We start from the raw sequence: 12,283 nt of genomic DNA, 5'->3' as shown, positions 1-12,283 counted from the left end.
CTTCCGTATTCTTTTCTGTCTCTATGAACATGCATAATCTCTGATGTTTGTGGTACCGTGGGGCTTTATTTAACTGCCTAAATCTCTAACAATCTCATTTGCTTAAATACCAGCTTAAATTCAATGGTCTACACGAGCCATGTTCCCATCCCCCACCTTTATGTAGTTCTGTCACAAATTGCATATTTATACATATGAGTCCCAAACCACAGATTCATCATTACATTTTATGCATTTACATCTTTTAGATCCTGTAAGAATTAAAAAGTGGAGTTACAAACCCAGAATACAATATTAGGGGCATTGCTACTCCCCATATCATTACCCTTACTGGAGATCTTTATTTCTTCATGTGGCTTTGATCTTTGTCTAGTGTCCTTTCCTTTCAACCTGCAGAACTCTCCAGCATTTTCTTATAGGGCCAGCCTAGTGGTGACAGGCTCCCTCAGCTTTTGCTTATCTGGGAATGTCTTCATTTCTTCCTCATTTTTGAAATAAACATGTTTAAATGAACAGTGTTTTAAATAAACAATTGTGAATGTTTTCTGTATTTCAAATTACCTAGACTATTGAAAAGCACCTTCTTAGAAACTGACCCATACGACACTTCATATTTGTTTTGTGACTTTGACTAGCATGGTTGGGAGTATCTCCTGATGGAAAAAAACCTTAAAATTTTCTGTTGTATGATAGATGAAGCTAACTCTCATTCATATAAATCATGGTGGCTGCATAAATAAAATTCACAGATAAATCTCCAAACTTATTTACCTTACATGTCTTTTTCTAGGGCTGCCACAAAAAAAGTAATGTCATCTACAGAACAAAGTGAGGTACAAAAATAAAGTGCTAAACTCTGCTTGCATCTGTATACTCCGTGAGCCTTTGAAGAGGAGGCTTTGTCAGGCAGGGTGCTATAGTTAGATAATAAAATGACCAGAAGTCTTAGAAAGGGAAAGGAAAGAACAAGGGTTTGATCCACAAACTAATTAATGAGACCCTACTCATGTGCATTCCAGCAGGCAAAATTGAGAAGCAGAAGCAGCCCCATAGCCTCAGAGAAGAACTGAACACACTAAGGCCAACATAAATAAATGTTTCTCAGGTTTTAAAATAGTCTTTTTCTCTAAAATGCCGTATATGTATATATTTTTTGCTTTTAGCAAGAGATGGCAGTAAATGAGTACCTGGTATGTTAGATTTATTTTTCTCCTCTGTGTCACAGGCAGTATAACAAATTGCGAAACCTCCTGAAGGATGCACGTCATGATTGCATTCTCTTTGCTAATGAATTCCAGCAGGACTGCTATCTCCCCCGGGAAAGAGGAGAAACCATGGAAAAGTGGCAGACCAGGTACGGCACTGAACTGCGGCATGTTTTCATGTGATTGTCTTCTTTAATTTCCTCATCATTGGTTGATATAAATAGTGTCATTGGGAGTTGATCTGAATAGTATGTTAGAACAAGCCAACGTTTATTCTGGAACCCTGGTTAGTACTGAAATGCTCAACTTACAGAAGTGCCAATATTTTAGCTGTGCCATTTGAGTCCCTAATGGATATTTTTGAAAAATCATGCTTAGGGAGATATTGATTCCCAGAGAAAGCTTGTCCTGTATCCTAATGCCAGCAGGATCGTTCCAGTAATCCAGAAGCTCTAACTTTAATGCTTATGTGTGTGTGTTTGTGTGTGTGTGGTGGGGGGAGCATGTAGAGGGGAGAGGGCTCAGGGTATCCTATTTTTAAGCCCAGTGCTTAAAAGTATAGGTTGCTTTAATACCCTGATTCAGACTTATTAAACTGAAACTGGTAGGTTAATTCCAGAAAAGCTGTTTTAGAGAATTCAGTGTCTTAGTTTAGGTCTGTCTGAAAGTAGTGTCTGAAGAAAGAACTTGGACATGGGTTGTTTCTATGGGAGGCAATTCCCAGAAGGAGGAGGAAGGAACTGGGGAGAGTGGGACAGAGAAGGAGAGAAAGCAGTAAAGGATAGGTTGCTGCTGCAGGTAAGTAGGACTCCGTCCTGCTAACGATCCTCTAAGAGGCCATGTAAGATGGGCCTCAGAAGTCGCCTCAAAGGGAGGAGACCAGGGCATCTGGTCAGTCACCCCCTTTGGTTGAGGTCATTCCCCAGAGGCATTAACTCCACTCAGTGGGCCCCTGAGATGGGGTAGGACTGTCTGCCTAAGGTGCTGCCGGTCAGAGGTGGGCCTGAGGAACGGGGTCTGGGTACAGTAGCATCTGCTGCACTTCTCAGTGGAGGATAACAGAGACCTTAAGCTTTAAAATGTCTTCATCCATACAAAACGTTTAGATCGTCCTTTTCCTTGTAATTCTCTATTGGTAATAGCCATTAAATATTTAAATTCTCCAAAGCAAAATAAGCAGTGATACATACCTGAGTCCTTAGTTATAGTCCCCAAGTTCGCATAAGGGTTTGACAACACAAAAAGAAAAAAACATCTTTCTCCAGATTAGGTCACATGTAAGTACTCAAAATGTTCTCGGTAACTACACAGCCTTGCACTCTGAAAATGTTGGCTAAATTTTTAAAATGAAACTGAAAGAGAGAATACATTCTAGAACTGAAGGGACCTTATGTAACATCTTAATATGCTATAAGTGAAATGAATGCTTACAGAAATTGACCTGCCCAAGTTTATGCAGTTTATTGGAGACATGATCCAGTCTCGAACACAAGTCTTCAGACCTAGATTCCGTTTTCCAATTATTTCTTTTCAGGAAGATTTTCACACATTTCATGTAGTTCCATATCAGACCTTATTGCATCAAGATCTTCAGCTGCTTGCAGCCTAGATTTTCTCTTCATCAAAACTTGCATCTTTTCTTCATCTTTTCAGCTCACATGACTTAGCTTGATTTCCCGGTGGTTCAGTGTAGCTCAGTCCTCCAATTAAAGAGTGTTAAAAGACGGCAGAGCCTCACGGTTTCTAGGCCACATCAAGAAGTAAAAGAGGCTGCTGTGGTGATTGGATGTCTTAGGAAAGAAGAGTTGTCAAGTGCGTTCTGATTCATCTTTGTATCGTCTAGATCACTCAGCCCAGGGCATATTTCTAATGGGTGCCCAGACAGTATTTGTTGAATGAATGAATGAATGGTTGTCTATGTAGACCAAAGAGTTGCAAATCAAAAGCCAAGTATGAATTTCTGAACAATAGTCTGTGTTCATCTGCCTTGGGAAGGCTCACATGCCCTTTGCTTTTCTAGGAGCATATACAACGCAGCTGTTTGGTACTATCACCACTGCCAGGACAGGATGCCCATTGTTATGGTGACAGAAGATGAAGAGGCAATTCACCAGTATGGTAGTAAAACAGAAGGAGTGTTTGTGATTTCTTTCAAGGTATTTCCAGCTGTTGTGTATATAAGTGTGTGTGTGTATTCATTTCCTAAGTTAGTACCCCTAGACCCCAACACAGAAAAGGGAAAATAAAGAATGATGGAAGACTTTAAGGAGTTCTATGTCTTCGTTATTCCCCAACTAATTAATTGTGACTTTAAAAATTCAGACAAGATCCTTATGACTGCAAGTCCCACAGCATCCAAAACTTTATCCCCATAAGCCCCTGCTGATAGTAAACTCCTGTTTGAATGTATAATAATAATAACAATAATAGTTATAATGCTAATTATAAAATTGCCAATATTCTATTGTTTTTGACCTACAAAAGGCAAATTTATATGGTTTCACCTAACAGGAGTAGCGACATTAATTCTCACAACAACCTTAATGAGGTATCATCCCTGTTTTACTGGTAAGGAAACTAAAGCACAGAAAGCCTAAGCAGTTTGCCCAAGGTCATACAGCAAGCAAGTGGTAGAGCTGGGATTAGAACTCAGGTCTCACTCCAAAGCTCTTGCTCTTAACCATCATGCTATACATCTCCCAAATTGTTTTTCTAAACATATTGCACACGCAAAGCATAAACAGTTTTAAAAGCCAGTCTTGTCTTTCAGCTGTCCCTCACTTTTCTCCACTTGTGAATGTACATGCGGTTAGTAGGGGTAAATGACTGAAGGGTTTGTGATGTGAATTACTCACTTGAGGACTGTTGGATCAGCTTCATGTACAGATCACAGACCGGGACAGGAATGGCATTATCAGTGTCAGTTTCTTTGGATTGTTTTAGCAACACAGATTTTCCTATCTCTTAGATTCCCTTTGGGAGACTAGGACTATTGTTAATCTCTCAAAAGATTACTGGTCTTTTCTGTCTTCCCCACTGGTCAATCAAATTCCATTGGTTTCGTTTTTTGTTTTTTTTGTTTTTGTTTTGTTTTTTTTTGACGTAGAAACTAGATTGGGGCCTTCTGTTACCCCTGTCAGTTTTCAGAAAGTCTAGTCAGATTTTGAATTGTAGATTCTGTAAGGGTTCCCAGGTGCATGTATTGCTAAAGATTTGCCAATAGAATTTTCTTGGCCCTGCTATAAAAAAGTGCTCTGGCGTGCCAGAGAATTCCAGGGGTACCAGATATTAATGACAGTGTCACTTGTTTTTTCTCTTGCAATACATCATGTCTTGTTCTTTCAGAGGACAGTGGACTAAAATTACATTTCTCCGCTTTTTGTGAAAATTACTTTTCTTCGGAGTCCAGTATTAAAGTACGGTTTTATTTTGTTTAGTGTTTCTCAACCAAACTGTGTGGCCAAGGGCTTTATTGAGGTGAATAAGAGCAGAAAAAAAAGAGATATTGTGAAGTTTAGAAGAGAGGGAATCCCAGAATTTTCTTTGGGGACTTGAAGTTAGATGAAGAAGCATGAAGAGGATAGATCTCCCTTGAAGAAGTGGTTCATAATCACAAAAATTTGGTGGTGATAAATGATAAGTGACTGTAGAATTGGGGAACTGATGTTAGCATAGATAGAACTTCTGGAAAGATTTGGAAAAGAAAGGAAACAGTTTGAACAGGACCCTGAAAGTAGTGGGAAAAATGCTGGATAATTTTTTTTTAATTTGAGAAAATAGAATGTGCTACAATCTGCCTTAAAGTTGAGTTATAATCATACATAAAGTTGATTTGGTTCAGTGAGAATCAACCGTTTAAGGAAACGTATCTCCGGACACATACAAAAGGTATGAATTCCGGATGTGTCACTGACAGCCAGCCCCACCACCTCATCCTCTTGTAAGTGGTTGCCTTGGTGTTGTGTGTGGGTCCTCTCTGAAAGAATTGCACCAAGATATGAGAATATTCAGAAGTACTCTAGTTGGAGGGAGCCCTGGCCACTTGTTTCGAAGTTGTGTTTTAAAACCAGGCTCATTGCATGAATAGCAACAGTGATAGCAGCTTACATGCGGGATGTTCCTGGGTCTGTGCTGGTCCTCTGGGAGCTTGTTAGGGTGAAAAGCCTAGCACCAAAGAACAGAAACATTTCTGGTTTCCCCCCTCTGCTCATTTGATCTGGAGCTTGTGGGTTGGGAGAGTGTGGTTTCCTCATACACTTCACTCTTTGCCATTTATACCTGCTTATTTAAATTTCTTATAAATTTCAAGCATTTCAGAATGGAGTGGGGGGAGGAGCTTTTCTTCTCATTCACTGTTGACCCCCGACTGCAGCAGTGAGGTACACAAGAGAGGGGAGCTACCTGGATCGTGGGTGTGGGTGTGGGTGCATGTGTACACAGAGAGAGAGAAATTTGAAAGTGCGAAGTAATCTGGGAGGTGCAAGCGTTCCACGGTGGAACGGCCTCCTCAAGGTGATAGAAAATGAACCGGACGCCTGAGGCTTGGAAAGATTATGCTCATTTAGCACCTCAAAACTGCAGCCAGCGGTTCCTGTGCGGAACTCTTTGTACGGCTACTATAATGAAGAATCATCGTTTTCTTGTGCCTTTAATAAATGCAGAACTACCTGGAGAACTTTTGGCCTGACTTAAAAGCCGCCCACGAGCTTTGTGACTCTATCCTTCAGTCTCGACGAGAAAGAGAGAGTGAGAGTCTGGAGAGCCACGGGAAAGAATATCCAGAGCATCTTCCCCTGGAAGTGTTGGAAGCTGGGATCAAATCTGGACGCTATATCCAGGTGAGGATGGCCATGAAGAATCAGTGTGAAGATCAGCCAGTCTTTTCTTCCCCTCATCGCTTGCTTCCCACAGGCCCCTAATTTCAGAGGCTGTAAACAAAACAGGCATCACGTCAGGGTGGCTCCTCCTGCCTGACAAGGCGGGGCTGTCAGCGTGGAAGGTGATCTGGGAGCCGTTCTTCCTGTAGAGATAGGCTGTTCAGTTTGAAGCCACTCTATAATGATGCGTCTTAATTGTGTTACATGTCAAGCATCACAGAAGAGAAGTGTGGAAGTAGCCTCGTAAATGCCTCCTGTCACCAGGGAAACAACATATTTTTAAAATTAAGGTCTGGAGTTTTAGGAATATGTTAAATTGGTGAAATTTAGCTTCTTTACTCCTTTGCCATTTTTCCAACCCCTTTAAGGGCCCCTTCGCAATCTCCGCAGGCCCCAGAATCCTGATACTACCATGGTCTTGGGAGGGAATCTGATAAAAGCATTATTTAGATTTCAGCAGTTTTACAAGCAGTCGTGTGTGTGTGCGTATGTACTGTGCAATTTTATCATGTGTAGATTTGCATAAGCACCACCAAAATCGAGATAAAAAAACTCTTCCATCATGGAGTTTACAAGCATCTTGGGTGATTTTTATGCAGGTGGAAAGTATGGGTGTTTTAAATGAGCATACCTACAGAGGCTAATGCTTCAAACGTGATGGTAAAGTGTGCAGCATTCCTAGGAGGATATTTTGAGGAAGAAGATATATCCTGACACCTTCAGCACTTGCTATGACTAGGAGTAGTTCAAAATGTTAGTATTTTTTCTGGACAAAAGAAATGTTAGTGATGAATGTTATTCTTAAAGAAAAGGATCACAAACCTTGTAAGAATATTATGGGAATATTTTCATACAATTTTTATCTTCTGAAGGTAAACCTAGTGGAAAAGAAATTTTTCACATTGATTTAAAAAAATAATTAATTTACTGAGTTGAAATTCACATAATATAAAATTAACCATTTTATAATGCAGTGTGATTGGGAAAGCCATATGGAACACACACCCCTTTGTCCAGTGTATGAATAGATGAGTAGAAAAATGGGGGCAAAAAAAAAAAGGGCACCCAATGTTTTTTTTTATTTTAATTGTTCTTTTCCACTTTAATTTTTATTCTTATTATTTTTGTGTGTGTGGTAATGAAAATGTTCAAAAATTAATTTTGGTGATGAACACAACTATATAATGGTACTGTGAACAACTTAATGTATGCTTTGCATGACTGCATGGTATGTGAATATATCTCATTAAAAATGAATAAAAAAAATTAACCATTTTAAAGTGAACAATTCAGTGGCATTTAGTACATTCACAATATTGGGCAAACTCTGCCTCTAACAGTTTCATCACTCCAAAATAAAACCCTGTATCCTTTAAGAAGTTTCTTGCCAATCCCACACACACACCCCCACCCCCTGCTAGCCCATGGCAACCACCAATCTGTGTTCTGTCTCTATGGATTTACCTATTCTGAATATTTCATATAAATGGAATCATAATATGTGACCATTTGTGCCTGGCTTCTTTTACTCAACATGGTGTTTTCAAGGTTCATCCATGTTGTGACATGTATCAATCAGAACTTCATTCCTTATTAGGGCTGAATAATATTCCATTGTGTGAATATACAACAGTTTGTTTATTGATCTGTTGATGGAAATTTGTGCTACTTCCACCTCTTGGCAGTTATAAATAGTGCTGCTTGGAATACCCATGTACATGTACCACACATTGATTTTTTGTTATGATTTCAGGGAATTCTGAGTGTCAACAAACACAGAGCACAAATAGAAGCTTTTGTTCGACTTCAAGGAGCTAGCAGTAAAGATTCAGGTGCAGTATAAGTTTTACATAAATTTACATAATATCAGAATTTTTTCATTCTGATATTATAATGAAGAAAGCAGAGTTGAAATTGTCATGTCATATATCCCCCTGTACACCTTGATGGGTGAGATCATGGGTGGTGGTTAATTTTCTTCTTTTTTTTTTGCCTGTAATTTCTGATTTTAGCTAATAGCTAATTCTTTTATTGAGTCCTTACAATATATCAAGTACTGTTCTAAGTACTTAATAGAGGTACTATTATTGTTATTGTTTTCTGCATTTTACATTTGAGGAAACAAAAGTACAAAGTAACCTGCCCAGGGTCACACACTAGGAAGTGGGGGAACTGAACTTGCAGCAGAGGCAGTCTGGCTCCAGAGTCTGTGTGCTATATTGCCTTAATAAAAGCATAAAAATAGTAATAAAAATAAATGTATAAATAATTTATATCATCATAGATTGTAGTTCTTCATTCTGCAGTGACAGGGTTAAAAAAAAAATCTGGTAGTCAAAGGAGTATGGCTGGGTTGGAGGAAATGAGAAACTGGCTTTTTATGGGCTTTTGTTCATCTGAATAGTCCCTGTCAGTCCTTCAGCATCTCTGGTTCATCAATTGGCTAATCATACCTTGGCTGTGGGGGCTTCTGACGGGGTGTGACAGAGCTCCAGTATAGGCTTAGGTAGTTTCATGCAAGGAACCCCTAACTACTTTCAAAGATGATTGAGGTGGCCCTTAGGAAAGCGCTTTACGTAACATGACATGGGGGTGATGCAGCATTTCTTCATCCTGACCTGAAGAACAAAAGAAGTTTGTCTTCATCTTTGAAGGGAGGAAGCTTTTATTTTGCAGGAATGCTGATTAGATGTCAAATATATTATGTCTGAAATGGCCTTCTGGTGCAGTATTATGGGGTCTCTCTTTGCTATCTAAACACAGATTTAGTCAGTGATATCCTAATCCATGGGATGAAGGCTCGAAACCGCTCGATTCATGGCGACATGGTAGTTGTGGAACTGCTCCCTAAAAATGAATGGAAAGGAAGAACAGCAGCCCTGTGTGAGAATGACAGTGAGGACAAGGCCTCCGGAGAGGCCCCGAGTGAGCCCATGCCTACAGGTGAGCCAGCTGGAAAGTCACCCTGTTATCCATTTTCCCCCCAGAATGTCTATTTTTCCTCTCCTTAAAAATCCAGAAAAACTGCATTTATTAATAGATCGTTTCTTTTGGTACATTATCCATTTCCCCTCTCTTCAGGTTTGTTTTCTTCTCATCAGCACCCAAATATGCTGTAATATCTCTTATCTTAAAACAAAATCCAAAACCCTCCCTGGGTTCCCACATCCCCTCCAGCTGCCACCCCCTTTCTCTACTTCAGTTTATGGCAAGGCTATGAAACAGGGTCAGTTCTCAGTCCTTTTCTTCTGTAACCTGTCAGCGGCATTTGACAGGTGGATCACTCCTTCCTGCTTTGGCTTTGGGGAGGGAGCCCACACTCTCTTGGTTCTTCTCTTACCCGACTGGTTGCTCCTTCTCAGTTCCTTTGCTGGTTCTTCTCCATCTTGTTGTCTTGTATGCCCTGGGGCTCTGCTCTGGCTTTATTCTCTCTACTCTCCCCTAGATCTCATTCAGTCTTTGGCCTTATATCTCCAGCTGAGACCCCTGCCTCAGCCTCCAGTTTTGTCTACTTAACCATCTATTTGGCATCTTCCCCCTGGAGGTCTAAGAGGCATCTCAAACTTAACATTCCTAATAACAAACCTCTGATTTCTACCCCTAAACCTGCTCCTCCCCCAGTATTCCCCAGCTCAGTAAATGGCAGTTTCATTCTTAGAGTTCGTCAAGCCACAGGCCTTGGAATTATCCTTGACTTGACTCTTTCTTTCTGTCACCTCTTAACTTTTTGCATCTGACCTGGATTCAGCCACCTCCCACACTTCCATCACGACTCTCCCAGTTCAGCCCACTAGCACCCCTTGGCTGGATTCTCACAAGAGACTCCTCACTGATCTCCCTGCTTCCACCCTTGTTCCCCTGTTGACTTTTCTCCACACGGGAGCCATGGTGATCCTAGTGAAAATGAGTTAGGTCCTGTCATGTCTCTGCTCAAAACTCTCCACTGGCTGCTTCCTCTGTCTCTCAGAATAAAATCCTAAGTCCTTACCACAACCTACCAGGTCCCACAAGCTCAAGCTGCCTTATTTCTCCTTCATCATTTGGCTCCAGCCACACTGACCTACTTGTTCTTTCCACCACCTGGAACAAGCTTTCCCCAAACAGCCTCATGCCTCTTTTCTCACTTCATTCAACTCTGTTCAGATGTCACTTTATTTAAAATAGCTGCCACTTCTGGCCGTCTATCACCTTGGGCAGTTTACCCTACTTAGTGTCTGTCTTAGCAATTATCATTACCTCATATATATATATATATATATATATATATATACACACACACACACACACACACACACACACACTATATATAGTGTGTGTGTGTGTAGAGAGAGACCGATTCCTAACCCTAAAGGTACCTGAACTAGAATGTAAACTCCAAGAAATCAAGGACTTTGTCTGATTTGGTAGCTGATATATATTCTAGAACCGGGCTTTGTACCTGGTAGGGGCTCAATAGATATTTGTGAAAAAAAAAAGAGAGAGATCACTTTTTTTTTTAACTTTATTTATCAAAAAATTAAAAAAAAAAAGCATTTCAAACAAAACAAAAGAATAAGAAAAACAAATAACTTAAAGTAACTACATTGCTTCCAACATGTTCCTATCATACCCCACAAAAATTAACAAACCATAGTCATTCCTGAGCATTCCCATATCATTAAGATTATTCTCCATATCTTGTCTGTTCTAATTAGATTATCGTTCCTGTTTCACTAGTTGCTGTCTATCTCTAGGTCCCCCACATTCTACAATATAAGACATTTATTTTACATTTTTCACAGAGTTCACATTAATGGTAACATACAATAGGAAAGATAGTACTTTTTTTTTTTTTTTTAATCATTTTCCCCCTTTTCTACGAGTGTTTTTGTTTCTCTTTTCTTCTTACCTGCAAAGGACCTTTAGAATAGTAATAATAAAACAGTAATGTGGAAACTGTTGAAAAACAGGCTGACTCATTTAATTAGATGTGTGCAGAGAGCATACTAGTGTAAATTTTATGCAAGCTTGCCTCTTCTTTTTTTTTTCTTTTTTTAAAATTCCATTTTATTGAGATATGTTCACATACCATGCAGTCATACAAAGTGTACATTCAGTTGTTCACAGGACAATTATATAGTTGTGCATTCATCACCAAAATTAATTTTTGAACATTTTCATTACCACACACACAAAAATAATAAGAATAAAAATTAAAGTGAAAAAGAACAATTAAAGTAAAAAAGAATACTGGGTGTCTTTTTTCTTTTTTTTGCCCCCATTTTTCTACTCATCCATCCATACACTGGACAAAGGGGAGTGTGGTCCATATGGCTTTCCCAATCACATTGTCACCCCTCATAAGCTACATTTTTATACAATCATCTTCAAGATTCATGGGTTCTGGGTTGTAGTTTGATAGTTTCAGGTATTTACTGCTAGTTCTTCCAATTCATTAGAACCTAAAAAGGGTCGTCTGTATTGTGCATGAGAGTGCCCACCAGAGTGACCTCTCAGCTCCTTTTGGAATCTCTCTGCCACTGAAGCTTATTTCATTTCCTTTCACTTCCCCCTTTTGGTCAAGAAGATGTTCTCCATCCCATGATGCCAGGTCTAGATTCCTCCCCGGGAGTCATGCTTCACGTTGCCAGGGGTATTTACTCCCCTGGGTGTCAGATCCCATGTAGGGGGGAGGGCAGTGATTTCACTTGCCAAGTTGGCTTAGCTAGAGAGAGAGGGCCACATCTGAGCAACAAAGAGGCACTCAGGGGGAGACTCTTAGGCACAATTTTAGGCACACCTAGCAGGAGATAGTACTTTTAATTATTAAATTTTGTTTTTTTCTTGGCTTTGATGATTCAGTGTTGTGCATCAGACTTATAATTTTTATACTTTTCTGTATATAATGTCTGTATATAATGATAATAAATTATCATGTTTGGTGGAAAAACGCAGGAGAGATAGTGAAAGTGGATGGTGGAGAGCATGGGTTAAAAAGGAGTGAAAGCCATTGACTTCCCAACCTACCTAAACCTGAGATTGATAAAGTGAGAGCCAAAGAGAAAGTGCGATAAATGGATTCTCTCTCACATCAGGTCCCACAGAAGAAAGGGTATACCGACAATGTTATAAATAATTGTGCATCTTAAAAATAAATGCTAAGAAGGCAAATATATATATATCTTTAACCATCTCTTTACTTGTATGGATGTGCTTAAAAAA

General features: G+C 39.6%; 1 protein-coding gene across 3 annotated transcripts in view; it reads left to right on the top strand.

The window, feature by feature from the left end:
- Positions 1-12,283, top strand: part of DIS3L (DIS3 like exosome 3'-5' exoribonuclease) — a 41,408-nt gene that overhangs the window by 16,276 nt on the left and 12,849 nt on the right. For 2 of the 3 annotated variants that reach the window (XM_037833631.1, XM_037833629.1), the window contains exons 3-7: positions 1,226-1,354; positions 3,226-3,361; positions 5,867-6,043; positions 7,836-7,914; positions 8,846-9,025. In XM_037833631.1, the coding sequence (XP_037689559.1) occupies positions 1,226-1,354; positions 3,226-3,361; positions 5,867-6,043; positions 7,836-7,914; positions 8,846-9,025 (701 nt within the window). Of the gene's footprint in view, positions 1-1,225; positions 1,355-3,225; positions 3,362-5,866; positions 6,044-7,835; positions 7,915-8,845; positions 9,026-12,283 lie in introns of those variants that run through there. The other variant, XM_037833632.1, reaches the window with a different exon arrangement.

The sequence above is a fragment of the Choloepus didactylus genome, chromosome 4, assembly GCF_015220235.1.
Source record: "Choloepus didactylus isolate mChoDid1 chromosome 4, mChoDid1.pri, whole genome shotgun sequence".
Lineage (NCBI taxonomy): Eukaryota > Metazoa > Chordata > Mammalia > Pilosa > Megalonychidae > Choloepus > Choloepus didactylus.
Note: the sequence above shows the minus strand (reverse complement) of the source record. Positions and strands in the feature narration are given on the sequence as shown.